This window comes from Lissotriton helveticus, chromosome 7 (assembly GCF_964261635.1).
Source record: "Lissotriton helveticus chromosome 7, aLisHel1.1, whole genome shotgun sequence".
NCBI lineage: Eukaryota > Metazoa > Chordata > Amphibia > Caudata > Salamandridae > Lissotriton > Lissotriton helveticus.
The window spans coordinates 1192493700-1192519806 of NC_136068.1; the positions used below are offsets into that span (position 1 = coordinate 1192493700).

At 46.5% G+C, this 26107-nt stretch overlaps 1 protein-coding gene across 2 annotated transcripts in view; it reads left to right on the top strand.

Annotated features, from left to right (window-relative positions):
* The first annotated feature begins 374 nt into the window (after positions 1 to 374).
* The window catches only part of ERN1 (endoplasmic reticulum to nucleus signaling 1), a 673999-nt gene continuing 648266 nt past the window's right edge, over positions 375 to 26107 (top strand). The window contains exon 1 of one of the 2 annotated variants that reach the window (XM_078654351.1): positions 375 to 1041. In XM_078654351.1, coding sequence (XP_078510477.1) covers positions 982 to 1041 — 60 coding nt within the window. In that variant the 5' untranslated portion in view covers positions 375 to 981. The remainder of the gene's footprint in view (positions 1042 to 26107) is intronic. The other variant, XM_078654350.1, reaches the window with a different exon arrangement.

The following is a 26107-nucleotide window of genomic DNA, read 5'->3' on the forward strand; positions in this document are numbered from 1 at the left end:
TATAGGCCTAGAATATATCCATTTGTGTATCTTCCTTGTGTACGCATGTAATCCTAAATCCGTATGTTTTCAACTGGTTCTTATGTAAGTCAAAAATATGCAAATCTGTTCTTCCGAATGTAACCATCAGTTCTTATGGTTGAAACTGGGTCCTATGTAAAGCGCTCTGACACCTTCGGGTAAAGTTCGCGCTATATAAAATCGCATAAATAAATAAATAAATAAATACTACTACACGAGGCTTCGGAGGCAGACAGCCAAAGGAGATGGCACCAATCAAAGTGCAGGGGATGAAGTCAAGCCTCCAGCGATCCAATTAGAATCTCAGGCACGGACTCGGGAGGTGGGCCATGACGTGCCCGAAAATAACACTCCCCATTGGCTGCTGAAAAGTAGCAGGCGGAGCCATACCTGGTCCCAGGCTGCTACACAAACTTTCATTCTGCAATTGGAACGGCGAATTAGAAATACATGCTATCAGCTGAATTATCCGATTTGCGTGAGCATTCTTGGACATTGTGTTAATGGGGGAAATAATCCCAGAGGGCGTTATTCCAGCCCCTGATGCGTAACAAACACTTGGCAGGGCTGGGGTAGTAAGCGCTATGTACATTCAATTTAAACACAATATTAACAATTCTTGCGATTCTTAGATTTCACTACACATGGGAACACATTTCCACTGGTGAATTGTTTTCTTTTTAATATGGCGGTTTCGTTTTTTTGTGTATAAGAAATTGGGCACAAGAGGTCGTCCACGTAGTCCTTCTTTCGTTTTGACGCCTGAAACGGTCATTGGAAAGGGCGGGAGGTTAGGCGGGGTTTAGGTGACGTCACATGCTAGGCCTCCTGCCGGAAGCGGCAGACAGCACACTTTGGTCTGCAGTGATGGCAGTAATGTACCTGGTGTGGAGTTTCGAGGAGCTAACCCAGACAGCCTGTCGGCCCCGCGCAGCACATTGAGGAGCGGAGGCTGTAGCAATGGAGGGAGTGTTGCGCCTCCAGAGGCTTATACTGGGCTGCCTGCTGATCCTGTTGTGGGTGAGTGCTGCTAAAGATCCAAAGAGAGTGTCTTGGTTGCGTGGGGCAGTGATAGCTTGGTTCCCTGGGCTCAAGTGACTGTCCGGTAAAGTAGCTACTATGGACGCAATATGACTGAGAATTTTACTACTGTCTTCCTCTTTCCCAATATTTCTTTTTGTGTCCTGATGTTAAGGCATTCTTTTTGTATTCACCAGTTGACTGATACATTTTCTGCACAGGCACTGACGACGACATTACTACACGAGTGTCAGATTGTAAAATATTAATACATGCTTTTGTGATGATTGCTATTTACATTAACATTTTTACAATGCAGGCTATACAAACAAACCAAGATCTTAAATGACCGTATGTTCGTACTAGAGGCACTATTTGAAAGTAATGTAACTATGCAAACGAAAGTTGAGACAACATGGTGTGTTGTAAATGTTATCCGAAACTCTTATGTGAAATTATATTCCTTTGTAAATGAAAGTTGTGGCAGACCAATAATCACTGCCTACATTTAAATCTCTTGTGCCTCTGCATCACTTTTTTTTCACGGACTTGGGTGCTTTAACTTAAGATGCTCCATTTTTTTTATTTTTACAGCTTTTGGGTATGCCAGTTGAACACTCTCTCTTCCTTTTCCTTTTTTAATTTATTTCTATTTTGTAAATAAATGTGTTATTGCATAAGTAAAAATTTAATTTCGATGCACATGTATCCTGTTTTAGTTTTCTATATTTAATTGCCTCATGCAAAGAATTTTGAAAACTGATCCTGGGTGTCTGTCCTCAATAGGTTTTCCTTTCGCATATCCATTTCTTACTATAATGTAGTGTCAGGACACTGTAATGGTTGCTGACCTAAATTGAGAGTCGGTGCTGACCTTTCATGGTGATCCTGTTAACCAAATACAATGGGTTTTGTATTCTTTGTGTTCCTTCATTGAAAGTAGTTTCCTTCCTTGAGTCTTGGTTTAGAATAAACAAGCATTTTAAAGCAACACTTGTACACGATGAACTCCAAACATTAAGATCTGTATTTGCTTACAGAAATCATTTTGGTAGTGATGCCTGAACAGCTGTCTGTACTTATAATTTTTATATGCAACCCTAAAATGACTCATTTTGCTACTGATAAGGTTGAATTGTCTAAAAACATTCGATTTTTAGACCTACAGGTTGAAATTAAATTACTGATGGTCTGCCCCTCAAAATACACTTCAATAGTGAATTTGTTCATGCTTCTGATTTCGTTATCTGCTGGTGCTGAACACAAGAACGTTCTGTTGCCTTCTGCTGGCCTGATATAACTGAAAGCATGCCACATGGAAATGAGATTTGTTGTTTAATCAACTAGCAGTGTAATCATTTATAACATTACCAAGCCATTCTGAACAGTGTGTGTACGAGACATCCAAGGTGGAACCAGCATTATGATTACCTAAGGCCTGGTGTTTTTTTGGGAGTAGGAAGGCATGAGGTGAACTCCATGAGACCTGTCTGATGCACATCACTGACCCCTGGACAGGGTTCTTGGATGCTTACTTTCGTGGGAAGTTTTGTAGAAGGGTCTGGATTAGTCAAACCACCCTTCAAGCAATGTGAGTTAATCATCCCGTCTGTGATCCTGTAGACTTTCAAATACAATCATTTTTTTTAAATGAGAGAATTTGAAAGTGTAGAAAAATGCTCTGCAAAAAATGTTCATAATATGGGAAACATTTTCTGCACCTTAAATATGTTCCACTTCTAAAAATGGCTGTATTTTTCAGTTATATATGTGACACTGTCTCCCAGCCACTGGGAGCAATATTCTTGCTGTGTGTAAATGCAACTCTTTGAAATGGGAGAACATTGAACTGAAAAGTTAACTTTGTTTGTATGTTATTCCATAAAACTCATCATTTACATTATCTCCCATTTAAAAGTGTTGCATCTACAAATAGCAGGCATCTTGCACCCAGTGGCCTGTAGACAATTTGCCATATTTATAACAGAAAACACAGCCAATTGTTTAAATGTGAGGAATTTTGAAGGGAAGAAACATGCTTCAAAAAAATTTAAGATGTAAAATGGCTTAATTGACAGTTGAGAAAAAAAGTGACTGGATGTCTATAGAAATATTTTCTTCACTTTACATTGCTCCCATTTAAAAAAAAAAAAAGACTAGTTGTCAGTTACATATATGACAGTGTCCCTGGCATTGGGAACAAGAGTTTGCTGTTTCTAAATGGGACACTTTGAAATGGGAGTAAATTAAAATGAAGCGTTAACTTAGTCTTTGGGGTAACTCTTCATTTTAATTTTCTTCTATTTAAAAGGACTCGGAAGCATCATTTTTTTTTCTCACCCAATATCGAGTTGACAAGGGCAATTATTTAAAAGTCCGTGTTTCAGTTTTTCACGTCTGTGCCCTGGGCCATAAATGTGACTTCAGCACTCTTCATTATTGGACCTGATGTCTGAAGCCTGAAGATAATAATGTAAAATAAACATAGCCTTCCCTTAACTTTAAAAGGAAAATATGACCCTCTGCTTATATATAATGAACTCGAGGCTGCGAGCTACTCTGAAAGTGTCTGTGAGCGACTGGTCGGGTAAAACTGGTCTAGAATTCAGACCGGCATTACCAGTAGTCTTTATTAACTGTACAATTAATTAAAATCTCTACAGTAAAAAGGAGAGAGAACAAAGAACAGTGATTGCAAACTTCTTTGCTTAATAAAATGTGTACTTCTGTACTAGATAAAAATTAAAAAAAGTAAATATAAAAAAAAGTATAAAAATACAGCACCCCTGTCTGAGTCCCGTATGATTGGCCTTTTCCCAACCTTGTGTGCCTTGATGATGATCTGTACAAGGGACGTTTCTTTCTCTGGGGGCCGTGCAAGTGTGGCACTGTCAATGGTACTGCATAACGAGATCCCTTCAGCTTTGGTCCGCAGCATTTGCAGTGGACTTCCCATGAGTTGTACTGCTTTCGTTAGCGACTTTTAAAGCTAACCTAATTTGGTGAACAAATTTCGCCAGTCTCGCTAGGGTCATTGTGTTGGAGGTTGACAGACACAAGGCTGATACTTCAGTGCATGACTTTATACTCTTGTTGAGGCAGATCGGACGCAGCAGTCGCCGGCGTTCATTGTTAAGGTAGGGACAGCAGCAAAGAAGGTGCAACAAAGATTTCGTGCACTTGTTTGTTAACAGCTCTCTTCCAGGCATTCAGTGGGATGTCCTGCCGCGGCATACTTTCTTCCTCGATCTTCAATACTTTGATTGCGTTTCCCAGCCTAGTATGCCATGTCGAGCCTGGAACTTCAAAGATCGATCTCAAGTGATATTTTATGGAGTTAGCCGGGGGCCATTAATGTCCTTAGATACAGCTTTATAAGCTCCCCCTGGCAGATCAAGTCCGGCCTTGCTAGGCCAAGCCCCAGTCTTAGCCTGGTTTTTCTTGCTGTCCTTGGTATGTGTAGCACCGACTTATATGCCTTTTCTTGGGCTGAATTAAGGAGGGCGTCCAGTTTCCTGGGGAAGGCAAGATGACCATAGCTAATTGCAGGAAGGAGTTTTGCTCTTAGAGCTATCAAAATTGGCTTGGCAGATGGACTAATCAGGTTCTTACTTAGTTGTCTTAATAAATGTATTGCCTTGTTGGCTTTGGAGGTCTGCTGGTTTAGATGTACATTTGCCTTGGTCCGTTCCGTGAACCATACCCCTAAGTAGTTGAATGAGGTCACCAAATGTATTTGAGCGTTTCCCAGTTGCCACTGTACAGTCTTTTTCCGATGATAGGACCCAAAGATGATGACCTTGGTTTTCCTTTTATTGACTATCAGGCTGTTGGAGATGTTGAAACTGTTTAGTGCAGTTAATGCTCTTTGTAGACCTATCTTCGTATGGTCCATTATGGCTGTATCGTCAGCATACTGTAAAACTGGTAGCCTAACGCTTCCTAGAATTAAAATGATTGAAATGTTGAGAATGGATGGATTCTACGCCTTTGAGATCCTCCAGAAATGCTAAGGATACTTCCTAGATAAACATGTTTGTAAAGGTGTAGGGCTGTTAAATGTGGCAGGCAACTTTTAACGTAATTCTGTCTCCTGTAGAAAACATTGTTGAACATTAAGACTGCAATGATGTAAAAGTTTCTGGTCCCAAAAGTGAGGACTGCTTCTAGGTGAAGCACCACTTTCAAAGACATCAGAGAAATGTAGGTCGGTCTTGAAAGAATGACATTTTCAAAGAGAGTTTGATATATGAGTAAGACCTATAAGCCAACCAAAATCTTTGTTGAAAGGAGAGGTTTTAGTTGTTTCAGTTTGTGGAGCCAGTGGCATAACGCAAAATGATGGTGCCCCCTGCAGAACGTGATCAGGGCCCCTAAGTCTCCCATGTGTTAGAGCTATTCCTTGGCCTCAATTGCCCTCCCCTTGAAGTGTTGCCCCCCCGCCCCCTCCCCCCTGCAATGCCTGTGAAACTGACTGCTGGGGATCTGGCAAGGGTATTTGGTAAGAGACTGTCCTGCTGATAGATTAGTCTAGATCTGTAACAAGCATTGGAAATGCAATAGGTCTCGCATTAGAAAAGTTGGAGTTATTGGTCTTGTAAATGACATATTTTATTTATTTGTTGGTTTTTAAAATTGCTAAATTGATGGCTTTGTCATTTACAATGCCAATAGTTATAACTTTCGCGAATGTGACACCTATAGCATTTGGAATGCAACATGTTTTGTATTTACGTCACTTAGATGGCAGCTCTGGTCGTTAGGCCACATCTCTAGAGAGCAGGAGAGTGCAGCAGGGGAGAGAAGCACAGCAATGCAATAGGTCTCGCATTAGGAAAGTTTGAGCTATTGGTATTGTAAAGGACACATTTTTTATTTATGTGCTTGTTTTGAAAATAGCGAAATTAATAGCTTTGTTATTTACAATGCCAATAGTTTTATCTTTCGCAAATGTGACACCTATTGTAACGCAATATGTGTTGTGAGGGTGAGGGGTTGAGGGTGAGGGGTTGAGGGTGAGGGGTTGAGGGTGAGGGGTTGAGGGTGAGTGAGGGTGAGGGGTTGAGGGTGAGTGAGGGTGAGGGTGAGTGAGGGGTTGAGGGTGAGTGAGGGTGAGGGGTTGAGGGTGAGTGAGGTTGAGGGTGGGTGAGGGTGAGTGAGGGTGGGTGAGGGTGAGTGAGGGTGGGTGAGGGTGAGTGAGGGTGAGTGAGGGGTTGAGGGTGAGTGTGGGGTTGAGGGTGAGTGAGGGTGAGTGAGGGGTTGAGGGTGAGTGAGGGTGAGGGGTTGAGGGTGGGTGAGGGTGAGTGAGGGTGAGGGGTTGAGGGTGGGTGAGGGTGAGTGAGGGTGAGGGGTTGAGGGTTAGTGAGGGTGAGGGTGAGTGAGGGTGAGGGGTTGAGGGAGGGTGAGGGGTTGAGGGAGGGTGAGGGTGGGTGAGGGGTTGAGGGTGAGTGAGGGTGAGTGAGGGTGAGTGAGGGGTTGAGGGTGAGTGAGGGTGAGTGAGAGTGAGGGTGAGTGAGGGTGAGTGAGGGGTTGAGGGTGAGGGGTTGAGGGTGAGTGAGGGTGAGGGGTTGAGTGAGGGTGAGGGTGGGTGAGGGTGAGTGAGGGTGAGGGGTTGAGGGTGAGGTGAGGGTGAGGTGAGGTGAGGTGAGGGTGAGTGAGGGTGAGTGAGGGTGAGTGAGGGGTTGAGGGTGAGTGGGGTTGAGGGTGAGTGGGGTTGAGGGTGAGGGTGAGTGAGGGTGAGGGGGTGAGGGGTTGAGGGTGAGTGAGGGTGAGTGAGGGTGAGGGGTTGAGGGTGGGTGAGGGTGAGGGGTTGAGGGTGAGTGAGAGTGAGGGTGAGTGAGGGTGGGGTTGAGGGTGAGTGAGGGTGAGTGAGGGGGTGAGGGGGTGAGTGAGGGTGAGGGGTTGAGGGTGAGTGAGGGTGAGGGGTTGAGGGTGAGTGAGGGTGAGGGGTTGAGGGTGAGTGAGGGTGAGGGGTTGAGGGTGGGTGAGGGTGGGTGAGGGTGGGTGAGGGTGGGTGAGGGTGAGTGAGGGTGAGTGCGGGTGAGTGAGGGTGAGGGGTTGAGGGTGAGTGAGGGTGAGGGGTTGAGGGTGGGTGAGGGTGAGTGAGGGTGAGTGAGGGTGAGTGAGGGTGAGTGAGGGTGAGGGGTTGAGGGTGAGGGTGAGTGAGGGTGAGTGAGGGTGAGGGGTTGAGGGTGAGGGTGAGTGAGGGTGAGGGGTTGAGGGTGAGGGGTTGAGGGTGAGGGGTTGAGGGTGAGGGGTTGAGGGTGAGTGAGGTAACCTGGCATGGTAACCTGAAAAAAATGTGGGTGTGAGCCATGTGAAGGGGTCTGCGGTGAGTGTGAGACCCGAAAAGGCAGAAGTCGGGAAGGAGAGGCTGCGGGTAAGGGTGTGCACGAAAGTGAATGTGCACAAACGGGGCCATGCGGTGGGCGAACAAAGCAGAAGCGGCTGGCAGAATAAGCGGGCCAAGGCCGAGAGTCCACTGGGTGCACGCGTCCTACCCGGAAATGACTGGGGGATAGGTGGGGAATGGCATGGTAACCTGAAAAAAAGGTGAGTGTGAGCCATGTGAAGGGGTCTGCGGTGAGCGCGAGACCCGAAAAGGCAGAAGTGGGGAAGGAGAGGCTGCGGGTAAGGGTATGCACGAAAGTAAAATGTGCACAAATAGGGCCATGCGGTGGGCGAACAAAGCAGAAGCGTCTGGCAGGATGGTGGTGCCGGAATAAGCTGTGCACATGTCAGGCCATGCTTCGAGTAACTTATAGAGATGCGGCTGACAGGATAGTAGGGTTGAGAGCAAAAGCGCCGAAGGGGCGCCTGTGTATATGCTGCTAATAATTAAAAAATGCATATGAGAACTGTATTATCGCAAATGATGGAAAAGATATCTCACCTGAAAGAAAAACAAGAAAGGAAACAAGACGGAGGGCATTGCTGTGGGGAGGGGGGGGGAGGAGAAATGCACACGGCTGGCAGGGGAGGGGGCGGAGCGGGGAGAGCGGCATGAGGGTGTGAAGCAGCCGGGGCCTTTGAAGTGAAGCTAAGCTTCACTTCAAAGGTGTGGGAGGAGTGCGGCTGAGGGAACAGACGGCGATTTGGTGATGTGCACGCGCATTTTAGGTCAATGCGCTTGCGCATTGACCTAAAAGCCACGGGCACAGCACCAAATCGCCACAGTTAGGTAAACTTTGTTTAAAGCCCTATAGTCTCGCTTAGGTCACGAGACCTAAAAAGGGCTATGACCGATATGAAGTGATTTAAAATAATCTTCTTGGCTACTGAAAGCCAGTGGTGATAATTCAGATGAAGAATCAGGACCATCTTGATCCACGGTCAAGGTAAGATTGTCTATCTGTAAATAGTGGTAAGGCTGTTTATTTTCCATGAAGGGGACGATACCCAGATTGAACCAGGTCAAGAAGCTTATTGTTCTACATAACACGTATGTGCTGAACTTCATGTTACAAAATTCTAGCAGGGTAAAGTAAGAAGGATATTGCTTAGGATAGAGAGATCAGCAATAGGATTTTTCAGAAGGGGGATAACTAAAGCACTTTTCCACTTTGCCAGGTACACTGTGGAACTGAGCACTGAAATATCGAGATCCGTGAGGACCAGTTCAGTAGTGTCAAACATTTTAGGCAAAATGCAGGCATACAGGACAAGGATCAATAGCAGAATATGAGAAAATAGTTACAGTTCGAATATAGGAGACCATAAAAATAGAAAAAGTAATTAATCTGCCTTAAGTAAATTCCAAATTACTGATAGAGTAATGGGATGCTGCTGCCAGTGTATAAATAGCAGATGTTTTCTCAAAACAATAAAGTAGAGAGGAAAATTATAGGGGGAGTGTGTGTTCTCGATGTAGGAGTTGCACAGGTACAGCATCTGCATGCTTGTGGAGGTTGGCATCTGACCTCATCTCGATCCCTAGAAGCTCCATGTAAGGATTGAGAATATGGAACCATGTACAGCACCAAAGAACATTTTGTAATATTCTGAGTTTACCTATCAAACTCCGACCAGTTCTCTCTCTTTTTAATGTTTTGAGAAGGAAGCAAACCACCTTGAACCTGAAAGGACATACATTTCTATGGCATGGGGCTTGGCTCCTCCTGGTACTGTATATCAAAAGCTGCTGAACGGCCAAGAGCAATTACGAGGCTCTTGGATTAATGCCTCTGTACCTAGAAGGGCAGTGTTAACTGCAGCACTGGTAGTTGTCAAGAGAAGAAAGAAGCAATAGATCATGCCTTTGGGATCTATTAGCGTTGACAGTGCCTTGTGGTAATGGTATACAACATTGAAAAACAATGCTTTGAAGCATGGTAAAAAGAACTAAAAAATAAAAGCGAAATAAAAGGCGTGGTGACGCTTTTGTGTTATTTTGTAGGCATTTGAATGCCTGATGATGGATGCACGCGCATCTGCCATCACGTAAAATAGTGCATGCGTCACAATGACACAACACTTTATATATTCATACAGGGTGATGTCGTGATGTGTGTGTGTGTGTGTGTGTGTGTATGTATATATATATATATTTTTGCCCTGGCTAGCTGTTGTTTTCTTGTGATCCTTCATCTTCAAGTATATATATATATATTCCAACAACTCTCCCCCGCAGAGAAGAAGTAGAGCCGCACAGAAAAAGAAGTATTTGCCACATTAGTTCATTTTATTTCCATTTCCTTTTCTTTTGGAAAAACGGCATTTATGCAAGACGCGTTTCGTTCTGCCAAGAACTTCATCAGTTTACAAACACAATTTCATTAGGAAGCCGATTTGTCACCACATGTTTCTTTGGTTTTAAAGGCTCATTTTCATTTGATGGTACGATCTTCGTTAGGTCACTTCCTGTTACTGAGCATGGTGGTCCTTGTAGTGCTCACGGCTCCCTTTTATAATTTCTTCCGAAAGTTTTTTAACCCTCCAGTGGGTCCGTGTTGTTAAATGCCATTAGTTATCATTTCTCCGGGCATTTTTAGGCAGCAGGTTTCCCCAAGTCGGCCCCCTTTCATGGCCGCTTGAAACCATAACCGGGTCCAGTACCCGGGAGCACCGCATCCACCTTGACCGTTTGGACGGAGTCAACGATATGGTTCGAGTCGGGGATGATGGCGCTCTCACTGGCTGTGTGTATATATATATATATATATATATATATATATATATATATATATATATATATATATATATATATATATATATATATATGTGTAGAGCCCACTACCCTGCACTCAGCACTTTGGGGACTCCATCCAGCAGCGCCAGGAGGCGCAGATGCCTTGTCTTGCTCCAGGAAGCACATAAGAGCTGCTCCGGGCTCCCGCGGTGCCGGACGCGCTCTGACAAAGCCCGGGCCACGGGTCTACCCGTAACAGACCGGAGGAGACTGGACTGGGCCCTTTGGATTTGCCTCCCGGACCATACTCTGCTATTGTTCAGGATCATTTTCTTCGCTCTTATATTTTACCAAGCAGGACAACCGTGCCTCTTGGGCCGAGCCTCCTACAATCCCCTAGAGGACGACATTAAGGTGACCTGTAAGTGCCAATTTTGCTGTTCTGACTGTGTATAAAAACTCAGCATGTTATAGTAATACTTTTTAAGCCACTTTAAGTCCCCCTTGACTACCCAGCGTACCACTGCATGGTCGTGGTGGTATTTGAATGGACCGGGGTGTCTCTGCAATTTGCATAGCTAACTTTAAATAATGGGGTCTTACTTGATCGCCTGCAGACATGGTTGGAGGAACACAAGGTTATGAGCCCCCTACAAGCTGGCTTTAGGGAAACAACATCCACTATTGACTAGATTTTTAGGCTCTAACTCCTCTATTGGAAATCCGTGTATGTGGAAGGTGGTACTCTTTACCTGGTCTTTGTGGATCTCAAAAGTGCCTTTGATTTGGTTCCTGGAGATGCATTATGGGTGGTATTGAGTGATCTGGACACCCCCCCCCCCCCACACTGTCTTTTGAAGATGCTGAAAAGACTGCATGATGGCAAATATGCCTAAATTACGTATGGGAGGAAGGTGGAACTTGCGTCACCCATTTTAATCAATAGGGCAGTCCGACAAGGGTGTGTCCTTGCCCCTACCCTGTTTTGTATTTACATCAACTTACTGGTATGTGCTCTGAGTTGACTGAAGGACATAGATGCCCCCAAGCGAGCACACAAGTCAATTCCATCAATTATGTTTGCAGATGACAACCTCCTGCTATCCAAATCTCCTATGGGCTTTCAGAGAACTCTTTACAGGTTTTGCGAGTGTTTTGTAGACCCAGGGGGCAGGAGATCAATATACAAAAAACAAAACACATGGTCTTCAACCCTGTTAGCTCAACTCGTCCCAACCCGCTTATGAATAGTATCCAATTGAAGCTGGTATCTGTTTTTGACTACTTAGGTCTTACTCTAACTGAAAAAATGGACTGGGGGTCCCTAAACGGATAAGTCAAGCCTCAGGTTGGCTTAGACCGCTGGAGGCCTGGCCAAGTTTTATAGGAACTCTATTCATGAGCCTGTAGGCCCAGTTATAAAGATTTACAAAACCTAACTAAGGAGTGCTGCTTTGTACGGGGCCGAACTTTGGGGACATTGTCTCCCCAAGTACATCAAAACCGAGAACCGTTTTTTTAGACAGCTGTTCTGTTCACCGTTGAGCGGCGCTTATGGGTGACCACTGAACTGGCCGAAAATAGGTCTAAGCTACAAGAAATACTGAGTCTCCCGGGTATAGCCACACTGGCTTGGTTCGCACCTATCAGGGAAGATTCAGTACTATAGGCAGAGACAATCTATGGAACGACCTGGAGTCTGCTTGTGTGGCCACTACGCGTAATCACTTACTTGGTAGCTATGGGGGGGGGGGGAAACTTGCCCAACTCTATGAAAATTCTGCCGTTGGTTCCCTTACATATAATTTTCTGGCAATAAAGGATATGTATAATCTAGAGCCATGCTTCGATGAAATACAACCAGCTCTAGCCAGGAAATTGTATGTAAAATGTAGGCACAGCTCTCTCTCTCTCTGCGCGCATTTACTAATAAATGGTCAGGCAGCTCTGTCCTGGGATGTCCAGCCTGCAGGAGGGGCGAGGAGACCAAACTTCATGTATTCTTTATCTGTCCTGGATATCAAAAAACCAGACACAGATGGCTGGTCCAAATGTGTAGGAATCTAGGCACACAACATTGCATAGAGCATTTAGGCTCTTAAAATATAATACTCAATTGCCAATTGAAGTTCTATGTGATGGGTGCGAAAGGCCTTTTTAGGAACCAGTAATGGATGTAATACTGATTGATCTTCTTTTTTTAAAATTGCTTTGTACTATCCAATCCTTGTTTTATCTGGGTTTTAGTTGTCTTTTATTTTGTTTTTATATCTGTGAACGTTCTTTTATAGTCCACGGACCGAAATAAAGAAACATTGGTATGATATGTTTTTTTTATTTACAGATTCAAGATGGATTGTTAAATGGAAATCAATTCAAATAAAGTAGTGTGAAAGCACTGTTTTTAGGGTGGGAAGGCTGGAGCAATTACAAAAAGCAAATTCAAAAAGGCCCGTTGGAGTGTTTGGGGAAAAAAGGAGCGGGTAGGAAAGCAAAACAAAGAAGGGCGAGAGCAACACAGATGGCAGAGGAGAATAATGCAAGGGGGTGAGCAAAATGGGCACGAGGGGAGAAGAACATGAATGAGGGAGAGAACAGCATAGCGCAGGGGTTGGCAGAAGCACATGAGAGACAGCAGTAGTGTGTGTGGGGAGAAGCGCACAATAGAGAACTAGAAACCTAGTTGTCTTGGTGTGCTTAACTAAAAAGAAAAAATAGTTCCCTAAAAGTGAGCAGTGGAAGGCTACGGTTTAGCAAAATAGGATTGTTAAGATTCTTCGATGTGGGAGAGGCAGAGGGACGAACGCAAGAGGGAAGGTAAGCCATTAAATAAGAAGCAACAAATGAGTAGCAGTAAAGCCAGCCAATGGTAAGCAGTGGGTGGGCTCTGAGCCCAGTAAGTTCACAATAGGTCTTTCATTCCAGCCAGCTTACACCCGTAGTCTCATTAGGGTACAAGCATTGGTAAATTCAATAGGTCTCACCTTTAGAATGTAAGTTCCAAGCTTTTGGCTTTGCCAGTGTTTATCTCTAAAGTATTTCCTTAAAAAAAGTAAAAGAATAAAAACATTTAAACATACTTGAGGAAAAACAAGCACCTATCTTAAAGAATCTCAAAACTCTACATTGAACTCAATGTTTAGTCTTTATAAATAGCATGGTCTATTTTTCAAATGTCACTCTTGAAACTCTAAACAGAATTTAAAAAGAATGAGGTATCCGAATGTAAAGGGAACACTTGCCAAGACCAAATATACTTTCCACAGGACTTCATCCGTTTAGTCCTCCGTAGTAGTCCAGGGAGTAGTTTTATGGACCTCAAGGAGAAGTGTCATGCTAAGTACACCCTCTGCTTCAGACATCAGCTGAGTGAGTGCATCAGAGGATCCTTCCCTCCGTGCCAAATTAGCCTTTGTCTGTCAAAGCTTGTGCTTTCATGTAATATGTGGAATGCTTTATAAAACAGCACTTAAAGTCGGCTCTTCAGCCATACCCCAACAACAGTATCCCTGTTATTGTTCTTTTACAGATAAGCTTGGAGTGGTGGAGAGCAGCAATTCATGCGGAGGTGGGTATTTGAGGGGCAGAGTTAGAAAACGCATGCACCCTCACGAAGTGCTAAATGCAAAGGAAGAAAGTAGTTCCCTAACTGTGAGTGGAGGATGGTTACAAGTCAGCCAGTTAAAAAGATTTTAAAGTGCATTTGCTCTAGGGGAGGGACAAACACTAGGAGAGGAAGGCAAGCTATTGAATAAGCAGCAATCACATGAAAGTGATAAAGCCAACCAATTGCAAGCAACGGACCGGCAGTAAACGCTAATTTCCCAATAGGTCTTCTATAACCAGACAACTTGTGCTCTCTGATATGTAAGACCTAAAACTGGAGTATTTCGAATTGCAGCACAGTTCATGGCAGAGGGTATGTGGACCAGGTATAATTGCGGCACACTTGGACAAGGTATGTGCATAGAGCACTGGTAACGGAGCACAGGCCACAAGGGTAAAAGTTTGCCAGGAGTAACCACTGGAGGGGTAACTGCGGATGAAATGGAGAATTTAGGGGGGCTGGAAGGCAGGTAGTCACTAGCCACAGAGAATGGGGTACTGATAACCACAGCACAGGTCATGCTAACTCTCCTCCCTCTTTGACCCCAGTAAGCAGACTGTGAAAGAGGAGGAACGAACCCGAAGGGGCATCAAATGGGACACAATCTGTATCTCTTGGGTGCATTACACTGTGGATCTTGAGAGCAACTGGAGCTGAGAAAAATTTAAAGAAAATCCAAAGATGCAAATGGAAACTAAGCATTTCTCAGAAGTTTAGTAACTTCAACAGCCCTGATTCAATGCATATTCCCACCACACGCAGAAACTTTACTCTGTAAGAACGTATCTGACCAGAAAAAGCTTTGCCCATCCACCATTGCGCGCATAAACTAACACCTCCATTGTTTGCATCATTGTCTGTATTTACTATTTGCCACCCAAGTGCTGCTTTATGTGCCGGATATCAGCTAATTCTACACCCTCTCTTCATCCCTCTCTTTCAACCATTTCTTAATAATGTGTTCCGCACGTTAGGTGTATGTTGGTTGTGCCCTTTATTTAGAACCTTCAGTGAAGTGAAGTTCAACCCTGCACCTGTAAAGTTCACCTTCTGGTTATGAACGTTTCTCCCTCCGGCTCTCACCTGCGGGCTTGAGGCCTGCACGCTCCAATGAATCTGCTCTTTGGCAGCGCTTACCACTACTGTACCTGCATGGCAAATGTTTAACAATTGATAAATTCACCGGTAGCCCACAATACCAATAGAAAAATAACCTGGTGTCCCCAAAGCGTCTCGGCTGTGTGCCTTCTTAAGAGGTTCTACAGAAATGTGAACTTGCAGTTATGCAGACATTTTGAGTCATTCCTGCAGTGCAAAGCAACAATTACCTAAATGCTCCCACATGTCGAGAGTTAGTCAGTTTTCATTGTGACCGCAGTCGAAGTTCTTAAGCAGTTGAGTAAACCAGCCAGTGTGCTCTTAGGAATTCTGACTGTATTCCTCAGGTCACAAGTTAACTTGCGAAGTTTCTCTTCTGGCGCGCGAATCTGTTCGTGCAAAAATAGTATTGAATGTATGTGTACCCAATGTTATGTTTGTTTTATTATTGCACAGCGCAAAACGGTGCCGAACAAGTCATACTCGAAGGTAAACAGGCAAGCAAAAGAGAGCAGCCATAAAACTAAAAACCTAGAAGTATCCTTTTGTCCACATGAGAACCCTATGCAATTTATAAAGAAACCTCTAGTATATATACAGACAACCCGCTGTCAATATACATAAGAGCGCAAAATAAACATATGAAATCTGCAGTATAAAAGACCCTAAAAAAACAGCCATCATAACCCAAGCAGGCAGACACGCAACAATGTTAAATATTGCATTGCAACCAATTACCAAAGTGTTAATTATAAACAAAAAAATCCTTAATTGGTGATTACCATGTTTACATTTAGTTACATCTAATACTTCTGTCAGTTTCATGGAGGTCACCGATGGGCAGGATGGTGGTCATCTACCTGCACCACAGTCCACTTAAACAAGTTTGCGCTAGTTTTCAAGACAGTGCATTGACTGTTCCCACGTGCCAACTGTATGTACTACCTGACATTGAAATCTAGCCACCACCTTTTCTCTATGCCAAAGCTCCCTTGTACATCTTTCTTTTTCCACTCATTCTACTCTGACTCCTCTGTTCTGGAATTGTGTCCCAGCTCCATCTGCTTCCATCCAGGTTCCATCTGCCAATGAGTTTACCCTAAAATTCTCTGTACGCATGTATCTGTACAATGATACTCCACTTAACAGACAAGGCAGCTCTTATTTATTTATTTAATTTATATAGCGGGAACATGACCCTATCGGGTATCCGAGCGCTGTACATCAGGGAGGAAAATAAAGAATGGTTTGCAAATGACCCTTTTAGGAATCGGAACGATGTACATCTGGAATGATGAAGAAATAAGAGTATACAAGTGCAGGAGAATAACAAACTTAGTATAAAGGCATAGGTTGACCATTGTAGAGACTGGGTTTGAAACAGTCATTAAATAATATGTGGAGAGTCATCCTAGAAAATAACCGAAGGGTATGTAGTGGGACCAAATAGACTTGTGGAATGGCGGGCAATGGAAGGTAAAAGTCTGTGAATGGTTGCACCTGTCTTGGGGAAGGAATCTGTTCATTAATAGTTGTTTTACTCTTCGTTTGAAGAATGCAGATGAGGGGTTGGATCTGATCTCAGAAGGAAGTGAGTTACAAATTTTGGGGGCAATTCGGGAGAAGGAACGCTTTTTTTTTTTTTTTTTTTTATTAAAATTTGTGGCGCTTTAGCAGAAGAGAGCCTGTGCTTCTCAAAGTTCTATTCTCGTCTGATAGGACTAGTTTCCTGGTCAGGTAGGTTGGAGTGGTGTGATCAAGAGTTTTTGATGGATCTTTGGATAGGATAGCCAGTTCAGCGCTTCGAGGTCTGGGGTGATGCGATCAACACTTTTTTTTTTAGCCTCGCTGCTTCGTTAAAGGTTAACTTCAGAGCTGCCTCTTTTGCTTTTGGTAGACCCACAAGGGTAGCACTACTGTAATCTAGTTTGGAGATCACGAGCGCTTGAACCGCTGTCTTGAGAGCCACAGATTGAATAAAGGGCAGGGAATGTAGCCTTACGGCTAGAGCCGTCGCCTTCGAAGCTGGGGAACCGGGTTCGAGTCTCGGCAATGAAGCTCAACATTCTGGACAAATCACTTAATCTCCCCGTGCCCAACAAAAATGAATGTGTCCTTTTGCAACGAAACTGGTGTGTGTAAAGCGCTCTGATACCCGATGTCTTGGGTCTAGTTCGCGCTAAATAAAACTCTAAAAAAATTAATTAAAAAAATTGGCAGTGCTGACGTGATCCTGCATAGAAAGGTATTTGACCAGCATTGTTACTAGTGAATTTGCTGAGGTTATGACGTGTGGGGTATAGTTCAATACTGTGGGATGTGTCAGCCATTCTTTGATGTTAGTAGTGTGAATTGGTGGAAAGATTAAGAGGACTTCAGTTTTGAGGGCATTAAGTTTGAGGTGGTTAAGAATCAGCCAGATTGGAGATTTTGTCAGTGTTGTTGAGGAAACTGATTAGTTCTGGTGAGGCAATTTCCAGATAGAGTTGAGTTCCTCTACAACAACTTCAACAAAGGAACCCCGGACTCCGAACCCCCCCCCCCCCCCCCCCCAACAAGGCCCACCAACCCACCATCTCCACCTGGACCTCCACCACCACCACCGAAGACACTGAATCAACCATGAAAGGCATCCTGTCAGGAGCACCCACCGACCACTGCCCCCCGCACATCTTCCACAGCGCCGCTGCCGCCTTCGCACTGGAACTACGATGCACCATCAACACCACCTTTGAAACCGGCACCTTCCCCCTATGACTGGAAACGCTCAGAAGTCAAACCCCTGCTCAAGAAGCCCTCGGCAAACCCTTCGGACCTCAAGAACTACCGACCCATCTCCCTCCTTCCCTTCGCAGCCAAAGTCACTTAGAAGACCGCCAACGTCCAACTTGCAAAATTCATTGAAGAAAACCCCATCCTCGACCCCTCCCAATTTGGATTCTGCAGCAATCAAAGCACCAAGACCGCCCTAATAGCCGCCTTAGATGACATCCGCATCCTCCTCGACCAAGGCCACACCGCGGCCCTGATCCTACTCGACCTATCCACAGCTTTCAACACAGTCTCCCACCGCACACTCGCCACCAGATTCTACGACGCCGGCAAATGGGGAACCGCCCTCGAATGGCTCCGCTCCTTCCTCACCGACCGGACCCAAAGAATCAGACTGCCACCCTTCCTCTCAGAACCCACAGAGATCAACTGTGGAGTGCCCCAAGGATCATCACTCAGCCCAATGCTCTTCAACATCTACATGGGCTCCCTCGCCGCCATCGTCAAACAGCATGGACTCAACATAGTCTCCTACGCCGACAACACCCAGCTCATCCTCTCCCTCACCAAAGACCCCTTCACCACCAGACTCTATAAGGAATGTATGAAGGATGTCGCATCCTGGATGTGCAGCACCTGCCTGAAGCCCAACTCTGAGAAAGATAGAGGTCCTCGTCCTCGGACCCTCCCCCACAGACTGGGACCGCACCTTGTGGCCCACTAACCTTGGCAGCCCGCACACCCCCACTGACCACGTCCGGAACCTCTGCATCGTACTCTACTCCTCCCTCTCAATGACCTGACAGGTCAACGCCGTTGCCTCCACCTGCTTCAACACCCTCTGCATCCTTCGCAAGACCTACAAATGGGCCCCCCCCCCCCCAACATCAAGAAAAACTGTCACCCATGCACTCGTAACCAGCAGACTAGGCTACGGAAACGCCCTCTACGCCGGATTCAACAAGTCTCTACTCTGCAAACTACAGACCATAAAGAACACTGCAGCCAGACTCTGCAGCATCCCTCGACAAGAGCACATCATCCAACAACTGCAAGACCTCCACTGGCTCCCTGTCGAGAAGAGAATAACCTTCAAGATACTTTCCCACGCCTAGCACCGGACCCCAATACCTCCACAAGATAATCTCCCGGACCTTCCACGTACCCAAGAGAAACCTCTGATCCGCCGATCTCGCCAAAACCCCGTGCATCAGCAGAGCCAGAACATGTGGAAGGGCCTTCTCCTACATCGGGGCCAAGACCTGGAATGAGCTCACTGTCGACATCAGACTTACCCCCTCCCATAACATCTTCAGGAAGACACTCAAGTCCTGGCTCTTCGACTGAAAGGAGCTGCTCCCCCCGCAGCACCTTGAGACCGCTTACAATTCCCTGATTGATTGATTGTGGTTACAAAGTTGCCTGTGCACACATTTTTCCAGGAGCTTGGCCAGAGTTGAGATGTTGGAGATAGGGGCGTAGTTGTTATGATATGACTGGTTGGATTTAGTAATGTTCCTTAAGATGGGATGGGGTAGGGATTCCTATGTGGGTGAGTGATGATTGTCTGGATTTTCCCAATGAGCATAGGGTGCTTGATAGGTGCCTGGTAGTTACAGGATGCAAGAAGGGAGATTATATAGTTAGTAGGTAAGTGACTAACCAATCTATTGGGTCGGAGGAGAGGTCTAGATTTGGTTTACAGCTCCATTTAGGTGTAAGGGTCCAGGTGTTCGCAGGGCTGTTGGTAATGAGGATGAGTGTTCTGGGCACTGAAATGCTTTTTTTGATTCGTAATATTGTGTTCCAGTTTAGAGGTAATCTGTACTAGGTTCTGGATGTCTACCCACATCAGGTGTTCTTCTGTTTTTAGGTTGTAGATTGTAGACCAGAGAGTATAAGTACCATAGAACTGATTTGTAGGAGGTGTGTGAAGGGTTTTGGTGGAGAGTGGTATTAGCGATTGACCATGCAATTCTGCATGGTTTGGCGGTAAGGTGAAACGAGGTTTTATGGATTGGAGGAGGTGTGGTGAATCCGACTAACACCCTGTTAGGGGAGAGTATTGTAGGGGACAGAGCTTGTATTGTCTAAAGGGGGTGGGGGGGTTTGTGATTGTTGACACAGCTTCAGTGTCAGGTAATTGATCGTGCAGGAAGTTGTTGCTGTCATTCCAGGGCTCTGCGTTGATATTCTGTTCGCTTTTAGATTGAGGAGGGGAGTTGGTAAGGGGATGATGGTTTGCTGGTGGGACAGACCTCTCCGGTGAGGAGGTAGTATTTTGTACTGTAGTGATGTGGCGACTTGGTTAAGGGTCATCGTTCTTGGGGGTGGGGGAAGGGGATAGGTAGTAGTGAAGCCGTGGTTGGGAGATAGGGTGTAAGGCAGAAAAAACAGTTGTGTAAAAAGGTGAAGGAAGGAGCGTATGGGATACAGGGATCACTCTTTAGGATGGTAGGTGGTAGCAAGGGCAAAGAGGTGGGGGGCCTACATAGTTGACCATCTTTAATGTAGGGGAAGAAATCCTCGATGAGCTTTAGGTTACCCTTGGAAGATTGGATGAATACAGTGCCACTGTTGTAAATGGTAATGGTGTTTCAGCATTGTACACAGATGAGGATGTGAAAGGAAGTTTGAGGCCTTGTGGAATCTTCTTGGTGGAGGTGACCTTGAGTGCGGAGGAGTAGGCTTTCTGTTCTCCATTGAGCACGACTGTTGGTGAAAATTATTAGATCATTCAATATCGAGCCCCTAATGCAGTAGAAGTAGGAGTCTAGGAAGAGTGTTTAAATGTTCAATTTGAGCTCTTTGTTTTTGAGATTATTTTTGCTGCAGTTTTGGTTGTTTGCTGGATACTTGATTTTGAACAAATTGTGTCCAGCTGGGGATCATGGGGGAAGGGGTGGTGCCTTGATGTGGGATGGATCTTTGATGGGCAGGGAGGAGCTAGTATGATGAGGAGAGTAGATGTAAGACACTAGTGGAAGGAAGTTGTTCCAAGATGTCTGCCCCTTTCGAGATTACTGAGTGAGACCTATTTCTGTTTCTGTGGTTATAATGGGATGGGCAGTCCTTTGTTGCTTTCTATTTGTGCTGAAGGGGAGAGTGCCTCATGGGCGCAAAGTGCACAGGAAGAAATCCTCAGGACGGAATATGGTGCCTGTGTGCTTGTAGCTCTTGAAGGAGCAAGGTCAGGTACATTTCCTAGGTTCTCTTTGTTAGCATGCGTCTACAGTCCTGCAAACTACAGTTGATTCTGCTGTAAGAAATGGGGTGACCTCTCCCCTAATGTGTAATGAGAGTAATTTGTGTAGGGAGGTGCAGCTCAGAGCAGTGTATTTGGGCTCTGTTGGTCTGGAGATAGTCCATTCCAATGTGACCACCAATCGGGTGGTGAGGGAGGAGCTTGGGTTCTGGTAGCCCTCTTTCTATTTCTGGTAACTTATCTACTTTGGCTGCCACTGTGCGCTCCTAGGACATCTTCCCTTACCAGCGTCCTATTTTGAGAACCACCCACCTTGTTTTATTATTAATTTGCAGTGCAGGGCCCTACTTTAATATCCCTTTGCTTTCTAGCCCCACCGTCATGCACAACACTGGTTGCCAGGCCCGATCGCTGCATTAAAGATTGATTTATTAGTCCCTTTTATTTTTGTAGCGCACCTAGCCATGGGCTTGGGGAAATTAAATAATCAGCCCATTATCATAGGATTTTTGAGCCGATAGCAGATTTGAAGACTGATTACCCGCCCCGCCCCCCCCAGCCCCCCCCCGCTCACCAGTCGACAGCTCTCACTGCTGCGCCATATCCTCTCCTTAGCCATGTTGCAGGGTGCAGCACCATATGCGGCCAAAAGTGGTCCCAAACGACATCTAGTGATAGCCTGTGGTACTGCGCCCTTACAACACTGCATGTTTTAACGTGGAGTTGGATGGTAATGTTCACATTGACAGTAAAAGACACACCATGGAGTATTTTATTTTATTAAGATGGGAGGGCATATCTATTGCACACGTAAACAATATTGGCATTTACAATACCAATAGCTCCAACTCCAACAAATGTGAGACCTATTCCATTTCCACTGCTTGTTTGTATGGTCTGCAGAAGACTTAATTTCACAAACAGCTAAAAGCTGTCTGGTACTCAGGACAAATACTAAGTCAAGCGATCCTGTAGTACTCTTTGGGCTATTGTAATTGTCAAATGTTTTTTGGGGTGTATTTATTTTTTATATCTCCTTTCACTGTGACCCTCTACTTTGTTAACTTGTGAAGGGGAGCGAATGTGAGGACTTCTTTACTCAGTTGCTGAATTGAATCCTGGTGCCCAGTCTTTTTGCTTCAGACTGGATGCATAACCTAGTCCCGTGCAGCTATGAGCAGATGTGAAATGTCTCCTTCGCCTGCACTGGAATTACAGAGACTAACACCTCACTCGAATTGTTCAATCTTTATAGTTCAGAATTATGGATATGCATGTAGTTGAATTTTTTTTTAATCCATCTCACTGCAGCAAAAAACATTCCTAATGTTTAACGGGCTGACCCTGTAATATGTGACCATGCCCCCACTGGCTTAGTATCCTCCCACAATATTGCACCAGCAAACCCGATCAGACAAAAGGAAAAAAAGCCCAAATATTGTTTTGACGTTTCTTCCATTATTTATATATATTTTGAAGGGATTGAGCTGATCATCACTGAAATAGTAGAAATTTTCGACTATTTTTTTTTTATGGGTTTACTTGAACAGAAAGGTCGTCGGGCACTTCCTGGTTTTGTTGGGGGGAAAAAACCAAGCAGTCTTGGTGCTGTGTCCACACTAAGAGCGACCCTTGACCCTGCTTCAGGCAGGTCGCTCCCTGCTCTGCTGATGCTGTATTGTTCATATTGCTTTGCTTGTTATGTTTTTGCCTCTGTGTTACTGCATAACCTGTTTCGTTTTCTCTCCTCCTTCCTCTTTTATTATTCAGTTGTTCTGTTTCTCCTCCTCGCATTCTGTGCCCTCTTTTTCCGCCTGTTCCCTCGCCGTTCCCTGCTTTCCCGTTCTGCGTCCCCTGCTCCCCCGCCCCCCCACTCGCCCATTCATCCGCTCCCTCCTCCCAGCTTCTCCTCCCTGCCACCTCCCATTCATATGACGGCCGCTGATTGGTGAGGAGAGCAACCCTTGACCCTTCTTCATGCAGGTTGCTCCCCACGCCTGTTGTGCCAGTGTTCCCTGTCAGTGATGCTGCCTCTGCCGTGAGTTCGAGGCAGTGGTTCACCATAGGTTTGCTCTGCTTATACTGTATTGCTCATATTGCTTTTCTCTCCTCCTTCCTCTTTTATTATTCAGTTGGTCCGTTTCTCCTCCTTGCATCCTATGCCCTCTTTATCCTTCTGTTCCCTCGCCGTTCCCCGCTTTCCGGCCCTGCGGCCTGCTCGCCCATTCGTCCGCTCCTTCCTCCCAGCTGCTCCTCCCTCCCACCTCCCCTTCTTGGCGCGCCAAAGGCACGCCAAAAGCGCGCCTAAGGCAAGCCCGTCTGCGCCTGGACCGCGCCCAGCGCCAGAACCACTGGCCCCGCAACCGCCACTGCGCCAGGCTCCGCTACAATGCCAGCACCCTCCATGCACTCAAAGCCGGAGGACCCCACACCTGCTTTCTGGCCGCCCGAAGCGCACACAAGGACCCTTCTCCTGCCAGAACTGCAGATTCACCAGCATCCTACCCGCTAACTCAACGACCAGGAAAGAACCCAACTAACTCAGATGCATTGTTCTCAACACTCGGTCCGCACGCAAACACACCGTTGAACTCTGGGACCTACCTGACTCAACCTCCCCAGATGTCGCCTTCGTGACGGAGACCTGGCTGAACCCCCTCCTCGGCACCCGACCTCGCCATAGCCATCCCGGAAGGCTGCAAGGTCACCCGCAGGGACCGCACCAATGGAGTAGGAGGAGGAATCGCCATCGTTCACAGGAACACTCTGAGTCTCAACCAACATCGACGACAAGCTCAACTCCGCCTAACACCTGCACTTCCAGATTCACACCGACCCCAACACCACCCTCGGAGGAACCCTCGTCTACAGACCCCCCCGGACCCTGACCCCAGTTCAGCTACTCTATTGCTGACTTCGTCAGCACGCACGCCCTTTCCTCCACAGACTACATCCTCCTCGGAGACCTGAACTTCCACCTTGAGAACAACAACGACACCAACTCCACCACCCTCTCCGCCAGCCACACACTAGACCCCGTCTTCTCTGCTAGCTCCCACGTCTCCTTCAACCACACCACCGAACTCCACTGGACCGACCATCGCTGCATCCACTTCACCTTCCTGAAACATACCACGCACCACCGCACCTAACAGGTCCCTCGCCTCTGCTTGAGCAAAGTCACCGGAGACCAGCTAACCACCACCCTCGCCCGGAGCCCACCCGCCGACCCCACCGACCCAAACACCGCCGCCCGCAACCTCAGACATTGGATTGACGACTGCGCCAACACCCTCGCAACGTTCAAGAGACCCTCCAAAGGCAACACCAGCAAGAAAGCCAGCTGGTTCAATGAAGACCTTCAGGCCTCCAAGCAAACCTGCCGAAAGCAAGAGACGAAATAGCACCGTGAACGACCACCGGACAGCTACGCAGCCCACAAGAACGCTACCTGCAGACACCCATCACCTCTTCAGATCCGCCAAAAGGGCCCCCTTCAAAGACCGCCTAGACAACAACGCACACCACAGCAAAGAGCTCTTGAACATTGTGAAGGAACTCCCCAACCCCAGCTCCAACCCCAACGACATCCCACTTTCACAAGACCTATGCGACTCCCTTGCCACTTTCTTCCATTGCAAGATCTAAGACATCCCAGACCGCTTCAACGCCACGACCACCCTGACAACCACCGAGACCTCCGCCGCCACGACCACCATCCGCACCGACCCGCTGCTCTCCTGGACCAACATAGACGACGACACCATCAAAATCATGAACACCATCCACTCCGGATCTCCATCAAACCCATGCCCACACCACATCTTCAACAAAGCCAGCACCACCATCGCACCCCATCTCCTATCTCCTTCAAAACAGCAACATTCCCGGAGAGCTGGAAGCACGCAGAGATCAACTCCTTACTCAAGAAACCCAAGGCGGACCCCAAGGACCTCAAGAACTTCCGGCCCATCTCCCTGCTCTCATTCCTGGCGAAGGTCATCGAGAAGAACGTCCACAAACTGACCAACTACCTCGATGAGAACAGCATCCTGGACCCATTCCAGTCCGGGTTCCGCAGCAACCCCAGCACCAAAACTGCCCTCAACGCCGCCACTGATGACATCGGGCCCTGCTCGACAACGGAGAAACCGCGGCCCTTATCCTCCTGGACCTGCCAGCCGCCTTCGGCACGGTCTGCCACCGCACGCTACGCACACACCTCCACGACTCCGGGACCCAAGCGAAGGCCCTGGACTGGACCACCTCCTTCCTCTCCGGCAGAACACAGAGCGTCCGCCTCCCCCTTTCCGCTCCAAAGCCACCGAGATCATCTATGGCGTACCCCAAGGCTCATCCCTCAGCCCAACGCTGTTTAACATCTACATGGCATCGCTCGCCCATGTCGCCCGACTGCACGACCTCAACATCATCTCCTACGCCTATTTACCAAATGCCTTATGCACACACTAATAAGTTACCATAGAGTCGTGTCTATGTAACAACACAAGTATAAACAACCAAAGCAAACAGAAACACGAGGAATTCTTCTGCGCAGTATCTTTTGCAGTTCAAAATATTTAATTGTTCCAGAACCAGCCAGCCGACACGTGTTTCGTCACGTATGGAAAAATGTTTCTGCGACTCCTCAGGGCTGTAGTTAAGGTTGCGTGAACAGAAAGGTTGCTCCACCGGTGATCATTCCGACCCGGCAGGGCCCGTGACCTACTATAAAAGTCGTTGACTGTACTGAGCATAAAGGAAGTGTGCTCCGGGGATTGTATATTCAATGGGAAGCGAGGTTGTTGTGTTAATTCATATACCCTCTGGTATTCTCGTAAAATAAGAGGGGGTCGGGAGGTCGCGCTATAAGCGTTCTCCTCGTGGCAGTGTGCCCGGGAAGTAGTTGACGTTTTGCTAAGGAGCGGATGACTCCTAGTTAATGCGTATTTTAGTGGCAGTGGTAGGTTGCTGATTACTTTCCTCCCGGGTCGCCGTGTTCCAAGGTGTGGACGTCATCTCCTACGCCGATGACACCCAGCTGATCCTCTCCCTCACCAAGGACCCCCACACCGCCAAAACCAACCTCCACGAAGGAATGAAAGCCGTCGCCGAGTGGAGGAAAAACAGCCGACTGAAGCTAAACTCAGACAAGACGGAAGTCCTCATCCTCCGCCCCACCCCCTCGGCCTGGGACGCCTCCTGGTGGCCGTCCGCGCTTGGAACAGCTCCAACACCCACCGACCACGCACGCAAC